Source organism: Sesamum indicum, linkage group LG10 (genome assembly GCF_026168435.1).
Source record: "Sesamum indicum cultivar Baizhima isolate 11 linkage group LG10, ASM2616843v1, whole genome shotgun sequence".
In the NCBI taxonomy this organism is placed as follows: domain Eukaryota; kingdom Viridiplantae; phylum Streptophyta; class Magnoliopsida; order Lamiales; family Pedaliaceae; genus Sesamum; species Sesamum indicum.
Window position 1 is genome coordinate 4829062 of NC_142666.1, and position 23229 is coordinate 4852290.

The window sequence follows — 23229 nt, forward strand, 5'->3', positions numbered from 1 at the left end:
ACAAAAAATTATATTTGTTGTATTTAATCAAAGTTAAAAGTTACAGTGTTGTGATACCCAATTTGGCCCGTTCGATCGGATCACTCAAACCGCCAATCAGGCCACAAAGTCGTCGGGACGAAAGATAAAATCCAGCAGAGTGAAAACGGCATTTTCTTACGAGAATCGAACGACCGAGTGGCCTAACCGCCCTCAAATTTTAAAACACTGAAAAGTTATGTGATTATCAAAGGCATTGCAAAAGTTCTTGTCCTATTCTTAGGAGTATTGAGAAGTTGGGACATTATCTAAAAGGGTAATTCTGTATACTGAACGAGCAGTATCACCAATGGTATTCCTGAATAATTTATTCATGCGTTATGTACACATAATACAGTTACAAACAACAGGTAAGAACAGTTATCTACACAATCTACAGTCAAAAGAGGACCAAAACCAAAATAGAATAATCAGCAACTTTATTCTCCAGAAAATATCTCTCGATCAAATATCAGCCATGAGTTGCTGCATCATCAATACGTCACCGACACGAATGTTTCCCGCTACCTCCTATTGATCTTTCCCTTACCTTCAAATTGACAAAGAAATAGATTAAAAACCCAGTTTGGTTAGTCTGGTAACCAAAAACTTGTATCATGGAATTTATGATAACTCACCGAATAAATTTGATTTCAGGGGGAATGATCCTTTCACTTTCACATCCCCCAGTCGCCTAGTCCTGGCTTTTTCTGTTGTGGAAAGAGTGCTGGTACTTTCTCCAGTTAAGATAGCAATTCCTTTCTTTACTTTTTCATGGTAAAGAGCTGGTGGTGCAAGCCTCAGTTGTGGCACGTTCTCTATTTGGATTGATTTCTGATCCTTTTCAAGATTATGCAAGAGCTCGAACTGTTGCAATAAAGATCCGGACTTGGCAAATTTATTATATGGACCTTTTGGCTAAGGAAAAGAAGCAAAGACAAGACCCTACAAACCCCAAACAAAATAAACACTAGAACATACCCTTGAAGGTGGATGCAAACTGTAGGAGTTATCCGCACTTTCATGATCATGAGGATGCAAAGCTGGTGAGCCACGTGCCTGCTGTGTCCTTGATGAAGATCTACTCACTAGTCCATTCTCCGTTAGTGTAGATTTGCCGCTTGATCTTTGAGCTTTCTTCCTAGGAATACAAACAGGACATCCTGAAACGGTGCCCCTAAATGAGGCCCCATTTTCCTGGACTTCACAGTGGAGATGCATTGTATGACCACAGCTGAATACTTGAATGCTAGAATCAGCGGAATTTTTAGTAACGAAGGAGTTACAGATACAACAGACAAGGCTCCGAGGGGCATAACCATGTGAAGCCCCCTTCCTCAGTAAACTCATCGTATAATATGTGTCATCCTCAATCAAACTCTTTGCAGCATCCTAAGTAACAAAAAGTAACAGTCTTAAAAACCGGCTGCTAACTTACAACGAAGTACACCCTTCCCACTGAAAACAAGCAGTTGACACCACTAAAAACTCCAGATCACATAATAGTCACTATCAAAGAGTCACTTAAATTGCTATTACACCCTACAGAGGATAAAATTACATGTAAAAGAACAAAGAAAAGACTCGACTCTCAAAGAAGTGTAAGACCTGGTCTCATTCATGTTTCTCCTTTCAGCCTATGATTCATTTTCACCTTAAACCAAAAGAGAAGAATGTTTGTCTCAGTGTTCCGAAGTTGCATCTGCCCCAACCAAACAACAGTTGAAGGGCAGAGCCTCAAGGACACTCCAACCCGAGGACAGAGACAAACAACTGATAACACAATCAAGTTGGACACCATCATAAGATAAACAATTTCTAAGGAAGAATACAAGATAAAGAAGACGCACCAGAATTCTTCTTTCAAAATCATATGTTCCAAGCATCCCAAGTATTGTAAGTTTAAAATCACCGAATTCATGATTGCCATTATCAGAAAGAAGTTTCCACATGATCCTTGGGAGTCGCACATATCCAATCATTCCCTCTACAATTTCTTTGATGAATATGGCAAACAGTTTCCTCATTATGCCAGCACCTTTATGACACTTGGAGACTTTCCATTTAAATTTGCATCCTTCTTTAGATTCCAACTCACCCATTGATCCATCAAGAATGTCTTTGAGTGCTTCACTTTCAGAATCTGTTCTAGCATTTCCTGATTCCATCAAAGGCTCACAAAACCTATAATGAAAATAAAGCAAATATTAGGAGCAGATTAAGAAAATGAGCACCGGAGAAGCTTCATCCCATCAAAGCTTGCTTTGAATTTTGTTTGCAGAAAACGTGACATTAAGAACATTAACATTGTTCTTTTAGTCGGAGTTAGTACAACAAGATTAAGAACCCCTGAGGAAACCATTAAATGTATAAAACACAAGTTTGCCGGCTAGCAGTCATCTTCTTCCTACATATTATTGAAAAAGACCTTCAAATTTTGCACTCTCCCACTTAAACTGTAAATAATGATCAAATTATTAATTGCTAACCGAATATTTTGCCCCAATTCAAATTGTTTTAACTCAATTTAAAGAGGGTCATCATATGATATCTAAATCAACTCTCTTCCTCCTCACGAGCCCCAATCTCCTTTCTCTCACCGGTTATAGGTTCCTCTTCCCCACCACTATCAAGAGTTCCTTCTTTTCTTCCTAACATCACCTATATATTCTCCCTGCCTTCTTCTTATATGCTTCATCATCTTCAAAGAAGAAAAGCAACGATTGAAAGGGAAAAGAGGATTGAAAAAAATAGAAAAGAACGAATAAATGAGAGATAGATAAAAGGAGTCTGATTGGTTTATTTTAGTTATTTTTCTATATAAAATTTAGTTTAGATGCTATAGAAGGCCTTTCTTTATATTTTATCTAAAACTCTAGAAGAAACACACCTAGTAGTTTTTCTTTGAGAATGCAAGAAATGGTTGCTAATCACCCATATAATTGTGAGGGCCAAGAAAATATCCATCAACAGCTAACTCTTGATCGAAACTAAGGGTAAATCCTAAGATATTAAGAAACAATCTGGAATTTACCCATGCAATTTTTTGAATATCATGTTGATGATTTGGCACCTTTAGTTAACAACAGAGCATATTTACAATCAAAACAATAAATAATTTCAGATGTGGTCCCAAATATAAACAATTTCAGTCTTGCTATGTATGAGTTGCCAAATATTCAGGACTTCTCCATAAAACTTTTGTCAATTATCAAGATAACCATTCAATTTGGACAAAATTAACTTATTCGCTGTCCAGTGTGCACAATCAAGTTGGTTTTGGAGATAATAGCCACAGCCAGTATAGCAATTTGATTACTTTGACAAGTAACTCAAGTATATTGTTGATTACAAAAAGTATGGATGTCAGTGTCACTATTACTTCAATAGACAGACAAGATCACTGTCCACACACTTGGACTCCTAATTTTCACAATTTTCACTAAAAGAATCCAACAAGACATGCCCGGATAGCTTAAGCTTAGGCAACCAGCGACCTGCTGAGCACTTAAAAATCGTTTACAGTTGACTGCTATAAATCACAAAGATTCAGCTGCTTTCTTCAAAGCAACAAACAAAATTATGTGCGCACTTTAAGCCATTTCATATAGGAAATCATCGTAATCAGTAAGCACCCTATTGGATATAATAGTTGTAAAAGAAAAGCCGTGATGAAAGCAAGAAAAAACTCTGAGACATCATAAACCAAAAGAAGACAAATCAATAAGCATTAATTTAAAAGTGACTAACTCACGAATCAAGCAACTGAAACCAGAGGTACTCAGACTCTTCAGGTTTTAGACGGGGACTGTTTCTCTGACATAATCCAATACAAGCATGCACTACATCAAGAATTTCAGCTACCTGCAACAGCATTGAAGCATTGACATTACTGAGAGATGAGACCAGACCGAGAGAAACTGAAACACAAGGGCAGAGGGATATGAATTTGTTCAAATTTGAAAATACCACTTTTATCTTCAGAACAGCATTGAGATTATTCACTACAGTATCAGAAAATGTTTTCTCAATCTCCGCATCAAGCATGACAAATTTGTCATTAACATCAGAAAGAATGAGAAGAAGAGCACTTCCAACATCCCCAACCCTTTCTAACAAAAATGAAGCAGCATCGACTATTCCATATTCCTGGCACAAATGCAGACAGTGTTCTACTCTATAGCTTTCAGAAGTCTCCAAGAATTTAAGAACTGAATCACGGTCATATCGACATAACAGCTGCAGCAGGAAAACACAAGGAAATTTAACCCTTCAGTCTCAGGAAACTAAAAGATATACAAAATAGATATCCATCACCATCAATCTAAGCATGGAAGAAAAAGCAAACTTCGGGACAAGATGGGTTAGAGAACATGAGAAAATAGATGATTGTTATCTTTACAAGAAAAACAAATAGGAAAAGTAAGCTAAAAACTTCACAAAAATGGTGGTGAGGGGTTGGGGTGTTGCAGTGATGAGAACAAGAAACTGGAAGGGAAAATGTGATTGCCATCCACAGAATAAAGACAATTAAACCATGGCGAAGTTCTATCTCCTAGTATCGATAGTTCATCGGAGACATCTTTCTTATGACCCAACTAACTGGAAAGATGCAGGTATTACTTTGCAAGCATGGGCAATCCTCGAACAATTCTCCACATCGAGGATATTGTCACTGTTTAAAATGATAATCTCTATAGAAATCAATAGACCGATTGTAACTCAAAGTTTGGACTAGTATAGTGTGATGTGTCTACAGATCCCAAATCAAGAAACATTTCCAGTACATAGCTACTTCATGTTAATGTAGTGGTGCACATTTCTAACTCATTCAATCACATTCCAACAGAAATCTAAGAACAAGAACCATGACCAGTCAAACTAAACAATTCAATCTGGTACAGAGATACATGAGTCAACATGAACAACACAATTCTAACATGTTTCTATCTTCTTCGGTTTCTTTTTTCTTTTTTGTTTTTGGGGTTGGGGGGGGGGGGGGGGATTTATCTTTTTGGGTTTTTACCCCATATTTGGTCACTATTATTTAATGGGAGCAAATAATAATGTCAATACTAATGGACAGGACCTGACAATATAATGACGAGAAGTGACTCAACAGACCCAACTGACAATAGCTAAACCTGTAACTGGGAAATATATGCACTAGGTGACAGATGCAACCAGATCCTACATTTTGAAAGAATATTTCTAAGCAAAAGAGATGAAACAACGCATGTAACACCTAGATGCCAGATAAGACTTTCAGTAATGACGCCAATATTAAGCACAAAAACCCCAGAATAACTTCAATTTACTACTATTCTTCCAATATCCACCCATGCATATGCTGAGCAAGTAGTGGTGCCCACAGAGTTTGGATTGCAACCACAGCAATTTTGACAAAAGATCTTGCAGGAAACCAAATCAGAGCTATCACCAAAAGCAATAATTTTAAGAAACGACAACAAAAATGAAAATGCATTAGCAGTTGGAAAAACCTTGGATGTGTTTTTGACAGAGCATTACTAATAAGTTACAGGAACTTTCACCTCAAAATACAGCTCTGTCATCTCATCAGTCATGTTAACTTGATTGTTGTGCAGAAGTCTTAGGGAGCTGGATATTGTTTCCAGATAAGCTTGAACACCTGTTGAATGCTGCTGAGCTCTACTTGCACTAGGAAAATCTAAAACTTCAACTTTTCCTAGACAAGAGAGGTTGAGGTTGCCAGTTGTATGAACCTCATTAACTGTCTTGAGATAAAGGAAAAGGCTTTCTGGTTGAGAGCGAAGTTCGGAAAAAATATATTGAGTTCTCCCAGAAAAATGGTCAATAATTAGAATGTAAGTTGCTTCTCTGAAAATTTCAGAAGGAAAAGAATCATCAGTAAAGAGGAAAAAGAATAACCCTTTCTTGTAAATCAATCATAAATGTACAAAATTATGAGAAACTCAAGCCCAAACCGTTACCTGCTCAGCTTAAAAAGATCTGGAATGCGAGAAATAACAGCAGATTCAAAAGCATCAAATTCTCCATTACTAAGTCGCCTTAGCATATCATGAATAAATGAAAATGCATATATTGGCTCATGAGTTGCTTTCATGTAACTGTCCAAAGCAGCAACATATTGATGCCTGATGGCATGGATGTGGCCACAAACCTACATAAGCAAATAAGATGTGCGGAGCTGCATCAGGCGAATAGTCAAAGACCCATTTTTACCATTGAGGAATATCTAGAACAAATAAGGTGTGTTTTCACAAAGTAGAAAGTGAAATATGTAATTTATGAGTAAAAACAAAGGCAACATAGTTTCTAACTTATGGTCTTTGATAACAGGAAAAATCTAAGGAAAACCAAGAAAGAATCAGATGGAAGGGAAACCTTCCCTAGTTTCTGTATTCAGGAGAGAAACAATAAACACAACTACATGTTTGTCACTGGACTATCATTCTTCCTGCTCCCCCATTCATTATCGAACAGATGGTAAATGCATAGGGATTTGTACTCTATTTCACTTCCCCACCTACTGGCTCCTACTTTTGGTTTCAACTAACAAATGGCGAGCAATATAACATGCAAAATTTAAAATACCTGATGAAACTGAGCCTTCTCAGACAAATATAATAAATAAGGAGCATCCCAGTCAGTTTCAGGCACTACTTGTAGCAGTGACAACAGTTGTCTCTCTCTCCTTTTGAAGACTTCAATTGTCGTCCCTGACACAGTATCTGAGAGATTGATCTCTGATGTCAAGTACTCCAATATTTGACTTAGGATATCTCTAGGGACTTTAGCTTGTTCATGTGCTATATAGTAAGCAATAAAATCAAACATGTGACCTACATCTTTCTTTGAAGGCCAAAGTTCCACCAAATCAATATCATTACTGCAGATTGGACTGCCAGCTCGGAAGTAACTTGCATCAAGAATATCAGAAAGAATATCCACAACTTTTTGAACCAATTTTTGACTTTCAGCTGACTCCACATTGAAATTGGTTGATTCCTGGAAAGAATGAGTTGATTTAGGAAGTTCAACATCTGTAAAAGCACATTTTAAGACCTCCAGAGTGGCTTCAGTATCCAATTCTAAAAGATGAAGCAGGTTGGCATAGGCTCGATTTGGAGGTAATATTGTAACGGCCCATGAATTTGGAGCACTGGAATCCTCTAACAGAAAATGCAAAAGCTCTTTTTTAAGAGAGGGTAGCCGTGCGGGAGAAAGATTTCCTCGTCCTGCAAATTAGAGACAACTGAATACTCAGAAATTTTTGCTTCTGAAACATTTTAGTTTTCATACATCATGTCTACCACCGCTGATCAAGAATAAAGAACAGAGACATTTCAAATAAACTAAATTGACTGCCCAATATCATAAGACTTTTGCTCTTCATAACAGTTTAACAAGTCAACCACTGGTTGCTTTTACTTTATCATATCCCTCTCCAAATTTAGTTATCTCCTTTTTCATTTTTTGACCTACAAAGAAAGGTTTACAGGAAAGTCCAAAAGGAAAGACACTCAGACCATCAGTTGAAGCCAAACCTGGAGGAAAAGCAAGACCCTTGAAGCAATACTTGAGGTAAACGAGCACCCGGTACCTGCTCCCATAGGTCACAATATCATTATTTTGACACGGTAATAGAAAGAGAAGAAGGGGGAAAGCATATCAAAGTGTTTTCCAAGGTAGATTTTGATACATCAATAGGATAATTTTCTATAAATATAACAAATAAACAAGCAGCCGGAGGCCCTTAACTACTCCCAGAAGATACAATTATAAATTACAAATCACAAAGAATTACCCAAGGCAAGTAGCATTTTCTCTTATGCTATTTCGTAGTACAACCAGGAGCTCCTCAAGAGGCGTCCTAAAATCATCTAGGCCTTTGTTAAACAAATATATCAGCGCGCAATGCAACCTGTGTTCCCTGCATAAGCGAACAACCTATGGTACAATTATAAGATATTACCAGTTCCATTATTAAAAGAATAAAAATAGTTTCATCAAACATTTCAAGCATGAAGAATTATGCAAGTGAAACTTTCCTACTGGCAGTTGCAAGAGAGCATTGCCACTTTACTAATGAAACAATCTGCTAAATCTGTGAAGCTACTATATGTTACCTGATTAAAATCCAAGGACAAAATGTCCATGTGGAGGACACACTGTTCAATTCGCTGCAACCAACCTCGCTTACTATAATGCTCCACCAATGCTTGCATGATCTTCAAAACATATCAATTACTAAAATGATGACAGTGCTAGTATGCAAATGAATAGAGTATAAAAGTTGAGGATCAGGATACCGCAGGTGGAAGAGATCCCAACATATCTTTCAAAATATATGGTTCCAAAAGCTCCAAGAATGTCTCTAGAATAAGAAAAGAAAGTATTTATGAATGATAGAATTCAAACATCTATTCTCGGATTAAAAATCACCACTTGGGATGACAATAATGTCCCAATGCTGACAATTGACTGCAATAATAGCTAGACCAACTACATTAAGAAAAAATATTATGTAATCTTACTAACAGTTTGTCTCAACTCCAATAATACCAGAGAAGAAATAGTGAAGCACCTTTATGGTGAGCATCATCAAATTTAGACAGAATATCATCAAAGAGGATGTCGGTTCTCCTGATATGCACACAAAATTCAATTGCAACACCACCAACACGGGTGTATTGCTCCTTATTCTCATCGGATTGATCCAGCTCTCCGTTTTGGTTGTTACGTGCAACTGATATGTAGGAAAATACTTCGCTAACATATGACTGTAGCAACTCCACAAGATAGGGCATAACAATTCTTTGTATGTCATCCAAGTTCTTGGGAAGGTCTATAACACCAGGTGACGCACCATCATAAAGTGTCATAGCCATGTTCAAGGCACCCATCCAGTCACCTGCTTTTCGCAGCACTTCAATCCGTTCCTTCCAGGAAAGAAGGCGGGAAACAACAAGATGGTCTGGTCCAAGTACGTATATTGTAGAACCCCTAACAGCAACACTGTTATGATAAGCTTTCTCAGGATTTCCAAAAGCATTAGTAAAATATATGTGATAGGAAATGAGATCATCCCCTCGAAATCCATCAAAAGAAAAGCTCATTTGCTGAATCAAACTTCCATCTTTTGCAAACAAATAAAGTTGAGCTGTCAAAGTGAGGACTGCCAACATCTGGGCGATGCAAGAAAAACCATGATAATTTTCTGATCAGACTCAGTAAATTTGTATGACAAGGATTAGAAAAGTCGTATAAGTCAAACCTCATCTCCCAACCACGCCAGACCAATTGCAGCATATTCAAGAGTCCACTTCTCGAGTACTTTTAACTCCGACTTCAAAAGCTTAGCAACCTGAACTTCCCGATCCCAAGCAACGGCAAGCAGTGAAACTTTATCTGATGTCTCAACAAGTGCATTTTCTGGGAGAAAAAAGCTGAAATTAACATGTTGAAACCATCAGCAGCTAAAAAACATTAAATTTTACTCATACATACCAGAGGAAGAACCAAGTGACTGTGACATACATCTCCATGTCGCATACGGCATGGCACCCTCCCTCACGCCATCAGGTCTGGGAATGTGAGCATACACTTCTACAGTGGGACTAACTTTTGCCTACATAGGATATGATATCATAAAGATAAAGATATAAACAGAGCCAATTTGAAGCATATAACCAACAGTAATATAGGATAAAGTGAAGGAAAAGAACTCATACCACTAGAGCAGATTGATGGGTAATGAATATGACAACACCTTCATCAACCATGGTTCCCATCATGCTACTAATACTAGTAGTAGTCAGGGCACTGCTACTCTGTGATGAAATCATTGCACCTGCATGACCTTCACCATAGAGCAATGGAGATGCACATACTACTCGGCTAGTAGTTTCATCTAAAAGTTTCTGTTCCAAACATTAACTTAAATAGATCAGTTCTAGGAAGCTGATAACGCATATTAACAAATTCCTTATCAAGCATCAATCTCTACCATTGATTTTGTATAGGATATCCTATTGAGCCATGGAACCACTGAAAACCGAATCAACTTGACCACACCCTTGCTGTCGCCACTAACCACATTAAACTGTCGAGTAACCTGAGTATCTTGGCCCAGATATAACATGTGAACCACTGGAGCTTTATGTTCAGTGATAACTTTAAGTGCTGAGGCCTTCTGAACATCCCAGACAGTGTAATGCCCATCACCATATCCTGCAAAGAGTAGGTCTCCTTGCTGATTAAAGCACATGGAAGTTACAGGGACATGAGTTCTATCCCCTTGTAATCCAAGTGACATCATCTGAAAGCGCATTCATTTGCACCATTCAGTAGGCAACACAGGTCAATATAATAATATGAAACTCCTAGTTGAAGAAATAAAACTTACAAGCAACTACAACAAAATATACCCATGTACTGGTGATGCTAAACACCCTTCAAGAGATGGGTAAATAATGTAATAACTTTGAATATTGGCAACACCAAAAAGTGTTTTTATCAGTTATCTCAGTGAAATACATGTCCAATTTGAAACCAGTGACCTTAAACAGGCAGTGACAATTAAGTAGAATACTGAACCTTTCCATCCATGATGTCAACTTGATGAGCAGTATACTTGCTAGGCTGAACAAAGATCGACCCTCTTGACATTCCAATTGCGATATAGTTTAAATGTACAGCCACAACTTGAGGGGACCCATGCTCTCGACGGAAAGCTTGCGATGAGATGGTCTGGGTGATAGCATTATTGGGATCGGCATCGAAGTAGCCTAACACAGTAGAACCCCTTGGTACACCCTCAAGCCTCATTGGTTGTGCAGCTGCACCCTCTTCATAGTGCAAACCCGTAAATGCTTGCTTCTTCTCAATTTCTTCAGCCAATTCAAGTGGCTTTAAAGAAGGATGAGAATTCTGCTGCAAATTTGTATGGTCCACCTTCTTTTCAGGCGTTAAAGCCAAGTCCCCAAGCATATCAGCAACAACACTTAGCGTACTAGCAGCATCACCATCCCCTGTTTCAGCCACTACATTCCCAAAATCACTTGTTTCTTCTCCACCAGTTAGATCTTCCTTATGGTCATTATCAATCAGAATTGTTGTAGGTCCAACCTTCTTATCATTTTTACCTGATTCATCAGCAGGATAGACTTCAGGATATTCCTCAATATTTTTATCCAACAAGGGATAGAAGACTTGCTCATTGAGATTAACTTTGTCCAAGGCTAAATCCTTTTCGTTTTCAATAGGAGAAGCCTTCTGGCTTTCAGAAGTTGGCATTTTGCATTCATCGTCCTCATCGACCCTTGATTTTCCATTGACATCTGCTGCCTCGCTTAGAGTCTTGCAGTTGGTTGCATCTTCAGCAACCTTATCAAAATTCTCCTGAACCCTATCTCCAGCAGAATATCCCCCACCAGCATCTGTTTTTGGGGAGTCTACATTGGTATTTCCCATAAGAAATTGCTCCAACTTAACCTCTTCTTCTTCATGAGACTTGTTGCCCTGAGTGGCCGAATAATCCAAGCTCTCCAAATAAGCGCCAGCATCAGACCCGTTCTCAGAAACTCTGGAAGCCACAGCTGATGGCGACAATGACGAATCATCACTAGCGGCAATTTTTTCTGTAGTTTCAGAGACCGACTTCTTAAGAACACCGGTGGTAGCTCTTCTTAATTTGATGGCGGTGGCGTGGGGCGTTGTAATTGACCGAGAGGCGGCGGCCGCTGCAGCCAGCGCAGCCCCCGGCTTAGCATTGGATCGGATCGCCCCCGTACCGAATAATTGCGGCAACACCCTACCCATTGACTTAGTTCTATTGTTATTGCTGGCAGGACCAGCAGCTGAACTGTACTTATCGGACTCAACTAACGCACTCGAGTGTGAATGCGGCCATCTCTGGTTTCTAGAACTACGAACACCAGTTGAAACGTATTCGTCGTCTTTCAGGATTAGACGCGAGTGCTGGTGAGCAGAGTAGGAAGTGGAGGGGGAAGAAGGAGGAGAAGGAGAGGAGGAAGAGTAGTTGAGGAGGATTTCGTCGACCGTGCGGTAGTGGCGATCAGGGGAGTTCTCATCGGAAATAATTTCCCCATGCGATTGAAGAAGCCAGTCGAGATCTACTGCCGATGACTGCTCCATAAGCATAGCGATTGTCGTCTTCTCTCCCGAAGAGTCCTTCCTACACTGTAAGTTCTGATGCAAATTCCAGTGGCCGCTCACGCGACTCCTCATAAATCATTCATGGGTCTGGTCAAGATTTCCGTATTCCCAGCTACACACGACCCAGCCCATCTATCAAATTAGGCCCAGTTTACGAACCGCAATTAAATAGGGCCTCTATAAATCTTCACACCCTACTGGCTGCTACACGTGAGAATGTATAGTTTCATTCTTATAAAAATAATTTAATTAAAAAAAATTGTTTAATTATTATATATCAATAATAAGTTAATTGATAATTTTTTTTATTAATATCAGTAAAATCGATAAATATTAACTAATGAATTATTAATTTGTTAAAAGGAAATAAATGTTATGGATACTAAATATAATTTATCAAATCACAAAAAAATTACGTGTAATTACACCAAATATCAAGGGAGACGGTTTAATTATCCTTATGATTAATAAAGAATTTAGGAAATTTTGTTTTTTTGGGTAAATAATTATATAATATAATGAATATGGATTTTATTGTTATATTTGTAAGTTAACAATCTTTATTGTTATATTGTTCTGATGAATAGTGTAAGTATTTATTTATGGCATAGGCGTTTGTTGTGCTTACTGCTTATTTTAAATGGTATTATAACATCACAACAAATACACACAAATCGCATGGTTAAACCCGTAGAGTTGGGCAGCATATAGATTGGCAGCTATGAGACCAATTTATGAGAGCCAATTTGAAATGTTCTAAGTCGAGAACCTTAAGACAGGGTATCGAGAGTGCCATAGAAACATGCACTATGTTTTGTGGTGTTGTGTTTCATTAGTGGGAGATGTAGATTGTTTCTGTAATTTTAGTGGGTTGGTTGGCAAGGTAGCTAACTGAATTGACTCGCGAGCATCGTCGTATGAAAATCCTTGAAGGCTTGGTCGATATGACTGGAATTCTTGATTATAATAATATGGGATTAGTCCTCGAACTTGAGGAATCATTACAATCGAATGCATAAGAGGACTGTATTTTGGATTTGACGAAAAGTGATCGTGTCTTTTGATATGGTCATTATAAGATTTGTTTAAAGCAGTCGGAGTATGTAGTGAAGATAATGGATTTCAAGAATATTTGACAAAATGCCTCTTATGCACTCTGAGATGGTTTTGACTCTTTAAGTTTTTAGCTAAAGCGATTGATTGAGTAGCTAAGGTTCCATAGGTCGGAGCAATACAGTAAAATGCATCTAGAGTATGAAGCATAATTGTCCAATCAAGAATGAGAACTGACGCACAATTTCATATCCTAGATTAAGATTGGGAGACGATCGATGGAAGTACCTATTAGAATAGGTGATCATAAAGCCAATTGAATTGACGGTTTTGAGAACTATGTATCAATCTTTATTAAAGTAATATTGTCCTGATGAATATGGTAAATATTCATCCTTGACATATGGGTCTGTTGTGCTTACCGATTGTGTTAAACATCGCATTAACGTCATAATAGGTGTCCATAGACTTAGATAACTCATGTGGTTGGGCTGTGCATTAAATGGTGGCTATAAAACTCTCTTTTGAAGGTTAGTTTGAAACGTTACAAGTTGATAATCTTGAGACTGGACATCGAAAGTCCTATAAAGACTTACATTGAATATTGCATTCATTAAATGTAAGCTTTTTCACAAATATGAGGTTAATTGAGGATCTCTGTCAGATACAATAGACATCGGCACACTTGTAATCTCACGATTCAAGAAATGTACAACTCAACTAACCTTTCTTGAGAATCACCTAATCGTACTGGCAAAATATGAGCTAATTTTGTCAATCTATCCACAATTACTCAAGTAGCATCATGCTTCCTGAGTATATGTGCAACCCTACGAGAAGATCCATAGTGATCTTTTTCTATTTCTATTCTGGTATTAATAAAGGTTGATGTTTACCTGCAGGAGCCTAATGTTTTGTTTTTACCTACCAACATATTATACATTTGGCCACAACTTCTGCCACATCGTTCTTATCTACAACCAATAGTAAGGTCTTAAATTTTGATACATCTTAACAGTATCAGGATGCATTGCATATGGTGAATTATGAGTTTCCCGCAAAGTCTCCCCTCCTATCCATCTATGTTAGGCACACGAACTCACTCCCCATTCACTATCACTCCATCAGCCCTTGTCGACAAATTTGGTTTCTTAGTCAATTTCATTCTTTCCAGGATTCGCAATAAGAAAAAATTTTGAGTTTGTGCTTTTTTAATTTGATCCACAAAGTTCGGTTTAAGCTGCAAGGTTGGCAACAGACTGCTACTTGATCAACCTCCAATTTCGTATTCATAGATCTCATTTCTAATGGCAATATCTGATTTTGACTCCCAAAATTAGCTAAAGTGGACGAACTCTTTCTATTCAAGGCATCTGCTACTACATTTGCCTTCCTCGAATGGTAATCAAAAGTGCAGTCATAATCCTTCAACAGTTTTATCCATCTCCTTTGTCTCAAATTCAACTCCTCCTGTGCTAAAATATGTTTCGAAAAATCTTATGGTTAGTGAAGATATGAATCTTTTGTCCAAACAGATGGTGTCTCCAATCTTCAAGGCATGCACAATTGCTACTAACACCAAATCATACATGGGATAATTTATCTCATGAATCCTCAGCTGGCGAGATGCATAAGCAATTACCTTTCCGTTCTACATCAAAACACATCCCTAACCTATATAGAGGCATCTGTATACACCACATAACTTCCGCTACCAGAAGGTAAAACTAAAATTGGAATTGAGGGCAATCTTTTCTTCAACTCATCAAAGCTTTGTTGGCATTGTTCACTCGACTGAAAAAGGACCAGCAATTATGAAAAAACCCTCAACAAATCTCCTATAATACCCTGCTAACCCCAAGAAACTTCTGACTTTAGTCACATTCTTCAGAACTCTCTGTTCCGTAATAGCTTTTACTTTTGAAGGGTCTGACATAACTCATCACCAGGTATCATATGCCCCAAGAATAACTGCCTCATTTACCCAGAATTCATATTTGCTTAATTCTCTTTCCGAATCTATAACATTATGCTCCTCCCTATTTCTCGAATACACTAAGATGTCTATAAAAACAATAACAAACTAATCCAAATACTCTTGGAATGTACGATTCATCAACACCATGAACGTCGCTGGTGCATTTGGTAACCCAAATAGCATCACCAAAAACTTATAATCACCACAACGAGTATGAAAAGTTATTTTTGGTATATCTTTCTTTGTTATCCTCAACTACCAATACCCAAACCTGAGATCAATCTTTAAAAATGTTGTAGCTCCCTTCAGCTAATCCAGCAAATCATCAATTCGTGCTAACAAATACTTAGTGCCCATTTGATTGTGTTTTCATTTTCAATTTCAGTTTCCATCAATTTTATTTATATAGAAATGCTTTATTGGTTTTTGTGCGAGAACTGAGAATATGTTTGGATTAGTTATTTCTAGACCGAAGTATATAGGTGTGAGAATTAACAATATGTTTGGATTAGATATTATTTTATTTTGATTGAAATTAATTATGTGGGTTGACCAAATTCATTGAATACGAAAAATTATAAAATTATCAAAACGCTCCTTATCATTTTCTTTTCTTTGACTCATTTTCTTACATCTTTCTTCTTTCTTTTCTGGGCTAAACCGCACTGTGCATAGCTCCTTCTGACACAAATTGCCATACAAAGAAGATAAGAGATACAAGAACACTTATGTACATAAATTCTAAAAATGGCTATATATAATATAATTTCTTTATCATATATTTTTTATTTTCTTGTAAATTAAAAAATACAATATAAAAAATATAAAAGTACAACCTAGAAAAAGCATATTTTACATTTTAATTCGTAATCTGATATATTTTAAAAGATATACCTAATTATTTTATTTGAATAATAAAAGATAACTAATTTATCAATACCATCTCTGGCGAGGGAGAGTGGTAGCTGAGTTAGCGCTGATCGCGCACCAATTGGGTGAGGGTCCACTGTAATACTGCTCAGAAATATTTTTTACCAGGGAAAGAAAAATCAAGCCTTCCAACTTAATATTGGGATTGGGACTCCTCTAATATAAACCCTATCTAAAATAGATTTGTAGTCCTCAAATGTATATTTGGATATGGACTCCTCTTAAATATATGATTGAATACAACTATAAATAGAGTACATGGTTATGATCAAAGAGATATAGAAACGCAAATGTGATATCAATGAGTTGATCACAACACTCTCCCAATATATAGGCTCTCCAAATAGTCTCTCTCTCAATATATTGTTGGAATAGGTGACCAGACTGGTTGTTTATTTAACAATCTTTATCAAAATAATATTTAATTGATGAATATGGTAAGAGTTCGTCAAACTGGCATTATGTTTTATTGTGCTTACCACTTATGTTGAACAGTGTTCCAATGTTACAACAAAATGCCCACAGACTAAAAAGTTAAACCCGTGGAGTTAGGTTGCGCATAAGTTTGACAGCTATAAAACCAACTTTTAAGGATCAGTTTGATCCAAATCGAGGACCTCGAGATAAGGCATTGAGAGTCCTATAGAGACTTGCATTAAGTATTGCAATCGTGTTTCTTCGATAGAAGACGTAGGTCGTTTATGTGATTTTTTAGTGGATTACTTGGTAAGTTAGTCAACTGGTTGAACTGACTCGCGAAAATCGTCATATGAAAGCCTTAAGGGCATGGTCGGTATGACTAGTATTCATAGTTTCGATAGTACAGGATTAGTCCTCGAACTTGAGAAATCATAGCAATCGCGCGCATATGAAGACTGTCTCTTGGATTTGGCGAGGATGATTGTATCATGAAATATAATCATCATAAACCTTGTCTACTAAGAGGACGGTGGATTCTAAGAAAGAATTTGTCTCTTGTCAGTATTGTGACAGCGAGATCTCCTATGCACTCTAAAATGTTTAGCTCTTGAAATTTTTTATTGTAGCGATAGATTAAGTGGGAAGGATTTCCTACGATGATCAGTAGAGTAAACACATCTCGAGTATGAAGCATAGATGCCTAGTTAAGGATGCAAACCCGCGCCCAATTTCATGCCCTAAACTAAGACCGAGAGATGGTTCACAGTAGGAACGTACTCGTAGAAACTCAGAGCCTAAATATTCACACATAATTCACCTAGTCTCTAGTATCATGGACTGTTGCTAGAAGATCACCCATGGAATAGGTTATTTCTGGTTATAGGATAATCAGAAATAATTAATTAAATTAGATTTAATTAATTATGTTGGTCAAGCACGCTCAAGTTTAGCTGAGGGTGAACATAAAGAATCACACCCTAATCACCAGATTATGATGGAATTAATTTGAAATTAATTCTAGAAGATAGAGCTTAATTTGATTGAATTAAGTTAATTTCTTGGAGAAAAAATAAATGATTGGATCATTTATGTATCAATCTATGGGTTGGATTTTTCCAAAAAATCATTAATTGAATTAGTTAATTTTAGGTTTTAGACCTTTTAAATTAATTGACTTAATTTAGTGGGCTTGATTTAATATATTGATTGGATTTAAAAATTAAATGAGAGAGTAGCTTGGGTCTTTAATCGGAATAAAGGATTTAAAGTGATAGACTTAAAATTAAATTGGATTCAAATTTAGGTCCATTGACACGGGCTTGATCTATGAGAGGTTAGTTCACTTTGGATCAAGCCCATTACCCAATTTGACCTTGTGTGTTCAAAATGAGATATTGGCTGATTTTTGGGAGCGTTCTGGACGAAATTTTGCCCATTAAAAACAACTGAAATTTTCAGCTAGGGTTGAGGTTGTTGAGAGGATGGAAAGTTGGGATAAGCTAGTCTTTTATGTAGAAAGTTGTGACCAGGTTAAAACACTTTTACACTTTTTTATCTCACACACAACACAAACATACATTTTTGGCTCCCCCAGTTCAACAAAATTTCATGGTCTCTCTCTCTTTTGTGCTCTCTCCATCTTGCTCTTCTTGGTTTTTTTGAATCAAAGAAGGAACAAAAAAGAAGATCGAATCTGTTAAGTCATAACGTTCTTTTGATTTTTCTCCTTCCCTTTCTTTATCTTGCTAGCACAAGAACAAGAAGATCTCTGGTGATTGGCGTGGACGATTTAGAGGGTTTCAAAGGTTGAAACCTCGTGGAGGAAGATTTGGTTAAAAGGAAGTCAACACGCATAGCCAATTAAAGTAAATGACAAGGGTAGGGTCCGATTTAGTTTATCTTGCACCCTCTCGATTTTCTCTTTATATACTTAGCCTATAGTTTATTGTTTTATACGTTGAACGCCTGGGAAAGATCAAAGGTACACCCCTTAATCCGGTTTTCTTTACGCTTTGATTTCATTGATTTTCGATTTTTGTGCTTCCCAAGCGAAGCAGCTTCCTACATATATCTCTCTATGTTTTTTCTTGGAGCATCACCATAGATTCCTTGAATTTAAAAGTGTGTAAACAAGTGGATTACTTTAGTAGTAATCCATCACGGTGAGCAAGGTGTGTTCGTGAGTAAGATTCGAAGTGAGATCCAACATGGAGGAATCTTGAAAATGTTCGTGGGATGATCTTCAAAACAATGAGAAATTGACGTGTTTGTGATCAAATCAAGGCATGAGCTTGTAGACGAGTTAGATCTGGATATGTCGAGCGACATACTTCCACCGCTACAGGTTTACTCGATCCACGATTATGTGCCATTGTAATTTTATATTTAGTATGCACATTAATTGTTATACTTGCGATATAATTTATCTTATGGATTAAACATTGTTATTTTCCAACACAACCGAACTGACTTCTACTCTCTCCTCTAACATTTGAATTATATTTTTCTCTCCATATATAGTTTGTTTTATTTGATTATTGCATCGTTGATCTTCATTGACATTTATATTCCCTGAGGAAGATCTTGACCCACGGACTACCAAGAATATACTTGAGGAGAGGTGAGAGAAGCACAAACAGGCGGAATCGTGACCATGGGTTAATAATAGAGCAACGTTGGTGAGCCTAAACGAGATCCCTAGAACTTATCATATTTAAAAGCTAGCGAGACACTTTTCTATGTATGTTTTCTTTTCTAAATTGTTAGAATACTAAGAAAAATTGTATTCGTCAAAATGAAGAACTTGAATATCTTAGATTTTTTTCTTTTTATATGAGAGAGAGAGTGTGTCACAGAGAAAAAACCTGTAATATCGCAATCCCTGTAATATCGCAAATGAGTAAATTACTCTATATGGAAAAGAAATACAATTTACCTCTTTGTATCTTTTAAATACAGTAATTTATTTTCATGTATTTTTTGAAATGTAGCAATTTACCTCTTTGTCTAAAAAAATTGAGGAAGAAGATAAATTACTATTATTTTTTATATAGAATAATTTACTCATTTATAATATTATAAAAAAAAGTAAATTGTATTCAACCCCAAAAGGAAGTGAAGAAGTTCAATGAGAAATAGATCGGGCAATCCAAAATCCCACTAGTGGATGCCAAATTTCTGCCTAACGAGTTTTCCTATTTTTTTGTTTATTTAGTTTTTGTTTCACTATGAACTCAGATTTTATTTGCGAAAGCTTTTGACAGCCTTATTGAGATTATGGATTGAGTAGTTTTTTTTTATTAATCTACGTCCTTTATTTTTAGGAAAAAATCCAGAAACTCCTCCTGTGATGATAGGACTGTTTAAAAAACTTCTTATGAAAATTAAAGTATTGATCCCCCCCTGTGATATAAAATAAAGTTAAAAAACCTCCTTTGTACAGAAATTGAGTCACACGCGCTTTGACTGCGAATTTACTATAAAAAAATTATTTTTTTTAACATTTTTGTCCTTCTCTCACATTTAATATATATATTTGTTAAAAATAAAATATTATTTTATATAATAACTATTTAATTATTTATAAATATAATTTTAATTAAATTAATTAAAAATTATATATTTAAAAAAAAAATACAGCAACAGCAACGAAGATGCCGTCGCTGCTGTATAAGAGGAGGGCGCGCGCACACTGTCCTCACCCCTAGGTGACTTGGACGACCGATGTTTCCCAAATGGGCGGTGGGCGAGGGAAGGGGAGGAGGGAGGTGGGGGGGGCTGAAGCAAGTGGGGGTGGGGGGAAGAAGACGGGCCGGGGAAGAAGAAGGGGGGGAAGGGGGGGTGGATGGATGAGGGGTTATAATTCTTATTTTGAATTTTTTTATAGATTATAATTTTATATATTATAAATATATTTTAATAGTTATAAATTATATATATTATCATTCAAAATAATTATATATTAATAGATTTAGTTTAAACGGTTGACTAGAAGGGTGTTTTAGTTATTATTTAAAAAAAAAATAGGTTTAAGTTGACCAAGGGGCGAGTGTGATAATTTATTTATAACATAGGGATGATTTTTTATATTAAAAATTTTTTAGGGGGATTTTCTATATTTTGATATATCACATGTAGTCAAAATGAATTTAACCCTTTATTTTTATATGTTCATGAATTATTGACGCTTATTTACAATTTAACTTAATTTTTAAGATTGATTATCCTTACACCTTTTTAAAAAATGCTAAATTATATTTTCTTCCGGACTTTGAAAATTATACTTATACCAATATTGAAAATTCTGAATTTACATCTGACCCCTTTCATTAGGGTTTGGACAGAAAATGCTAATGTAAGCAAAGAGAAATAAATGAATTTTTAATTTTTCTTATCATTTAACATTCTCATGAATATTTTTGTACTTATAAAAGGATAAATGTAATATACATATATAGAGCGAGAGAGAAAGTGATGTTAACGTAATTACATTTTTCATTCATAAACACTAAATTATTGCATGAAAACGTTGAGTTAGGGATAAAATTTAAAAATTTATGGAATTATTTTTACTAACATTAGCATTTTTCACCTATATCCTAGCAAAAGAGGGTATTTCTTAAATGCGGGTATGGAATTATCAACTTTTTCTTTACTGTAACTTTGTTAAAAAAAATAAAAAACTATAAAATAATCGAACGGAGTAGATGAAAAAAATTGAAAAATTCTAAAACAGTTATCCACTTAATCCATAAAAATTAAAAAAAATCATAATTCTTTTTATAAGAATATTTTGGTCAATATATCATAAAAAAATAAATAAAAGTTTAATAAAAACTAATGCGATGAATTAATTATTAAACAATATTAAAATTAAAAAGTATTAATAATTTTTTTAAATAACTAAAAATATTTATAATTATATCAAAAGAAATTCGAATTAGAATTTACCACATTCAAATTAATGGCATTATTATTACTGATTGGTAAAATCTATATCTGTAAAAAGGGAAGGGTAAATTTCTTTTATGGTCAAAAATTGATTCAGTTTGGCTATTTCTAAAAAAGAAAGCGAAGAAAACAGAAATGGTCTGTTGATTTCAAGTATTTAGTTTAAGGAGACTTACTTGGAGTTAATTATTTTTTTATTATAAAAAAATTATTTTATTATAATTTTATTTAAATTAATAACACAAACATGACGAGTCGCGATTTGAAATCACGACTCGTCATTAAATTAATGGGAAAAAATGCAGAATTCCCCAAGTCGGGATTTTGAATCCCGACTTGGGGAATTTTGCTTTTTTTTTTCGTTTGAATTATTATTATATAATTTAATTTATATATAATTAAATTTAACAACATACTAAAATGCAAAATTAATAAAATTAACATTGCATTAACTTAAAAAATTACAATTAAGGATACAAATGTAATAGTTATTTATTTTGTACAATTGTAAAAAATTACATTAAATGTATACAATTACAAATATCAAAAATGTCCACCCGTTCTACAATGTCGTCTGTGGCGTTGACGTCGAGGTCTTCTTATTTCCTCACCCACATTTTGAACTGGCTCATTTTGCGCCTCATTTTCTTCACCACCAAACCGACTTGATGTTTCAGAACTTGACTCCACATTGTCACGATATGCACCAAATGATGGAGATGAAATTGGTGAAATATTATATCCTTGTGTATATGGTTGATTAAAATCAAGACCAAGGTCAAGAGAAAAATCTTGTGTTTGGTTTGACATATATGGAGTCGATTGAAACCAATCACCTTGAGACGGTTGAGGCATATAATAATCTTGAGGTGGTTGAGGTACGTAATAATCTTGAGGTGGATGTACTGTAGAAGGACCAGCTATATCCACCCCAATATTATGACGTTCAACAGAATCAGTTGACATTCGGCTAGAACTTCTTCTTTGCCTGTGGGATGTTGTGGGAGCATCATCGGATGGAGAAGCAATTTGTTGTGGGTGTTGGGTTATAGCTTCCTTGATAATATGTAACCCATGTTCAAATCTATCCACCAATTGACTATATCCTTCGATATTTGGTGGTCTAGATCGACATAAAGTTTCAAGGGCATTCACCTCATTTGCCTGAAAAGTGTAGAAAAATAATAAGCCTTGTGTTGTTAAAAAATATATATATAATAAAACATGTAATATTATATAACAACGTACCACAACTTGCAACATAGGTGCTTCTCCAGGTTGGTACCCGCTTTCCACACGTCTATCAGTAGATGACGACACAAAATTTCTTGTTATGTTGTAGTACCACTCCCAATAACCTCGTTCTGTTTCCCTTCTATTGGAAATGAGTGGCCTATGTACAACCGTGTCATATCGTCTTTGCCATCTAGTGATATATTGTATGTGTTGCAGGGACCAATCTGCGCCCGCGTGATTTTTACGGAAAATCTGATGGAGGCTCATATCACGGGTATCCGTCGATTCTGGTACATTCTGCCTCATCCCGAATTGGCGAACAACTCGTTCGGGACGATGCATTTCAACTATTGATAGGGTACGTATTCTGGGCGTTCAAGCCGTGTATTGAAGGGTTCCAACACTGTCGCAACCTTATCAGTGTAGATGGGACCCATCTATACATAAAGTACAAGCACAAG

The 23229-nt window shown here is 36.0% G+C and overlaps 1 protein-coding gene across 2 annotated transcripts; it reads right to left on the reverse strand.

Moving 5' to 3' along the window:
* Window positions 1-320: 320 nt before the first annotated feature.
* On the reverse strand, window positions 321-12256 carry SETH5 (transducin family protein / WD-40 repeat family protein). 2 transcript variants are annotated; one of them, XM_088885799.1, is made up of 19 exons: window positions 10621-12255; window positions 10031-10342; window positions 9756-9944; window positions 9532-9652; window positions 9299-9456; window positions 8609-9209; window positions 8334-8398; window positions 8151-8252; window positions 7829-7971; window positions 7569-7624; window positions 6616-7259; window positions 5991-6181; window positions 5571-5877; window positions 3988-4257; window positions 3773-3882; window positions 1869-2202; window positions 1000-1410; window positions 657-885; window positions 321-568 (listed from the first exon to the last, which is right to left on the reverse strand). In XM_088885799.1, the coding sequence occupies exons 1-19, from the start codon at window positions 12184-12186 to the stop codon at window positions 543-545; spliced, it is 5835 nt and encodes a 1944-aa protein (XP_088741925.1). In that variant the 5' UTR covers window positions 12187-12255; the 3' UTR covers window positions 321-542. The 2 variants fall into 2 exon arrangements, with proteins under 2 accessions (XP_088741925.1, XP_088741926.1); XM_088885800.1 differs by lacking the exons at window positions 321-568; window positions 657-885; window positions 1000-1410 and having other exon boundaries at window positions 2061-2202; window positions 3769-3882; window positions 10621-12256.
* Window positions 12257-23229: the final 10973 nt, after the last annotated feature.

What these genes read in the sequence shown, in the direction of transcription:
- SETH5 (XM_088885799.1), bottom strand. Translation starts at nt 12,186, where the DNA reads ATGCTTATGGAGCAGTCATCGGCAGTAGATCTCGACTGGCTTCTTCAA. An exon ending in TTGACATCATGGATGGAAAG is followed by an intron (nt 10,343 to 10,620) that starts GTTCAGTATTCT and finishes ATGCGCTTTCAG; the next exon opens with ATGATGTCACTTGGATTACA. An exon ending in TGACAGAGCTGTATTTTGAG is followed by an intron (nt 4,258 to 5,570) that starts GTGAAAGTTCCT and finishes TTCCTGCTGCAG; the next exon opens with CTGTTATGTCGATATGACCG.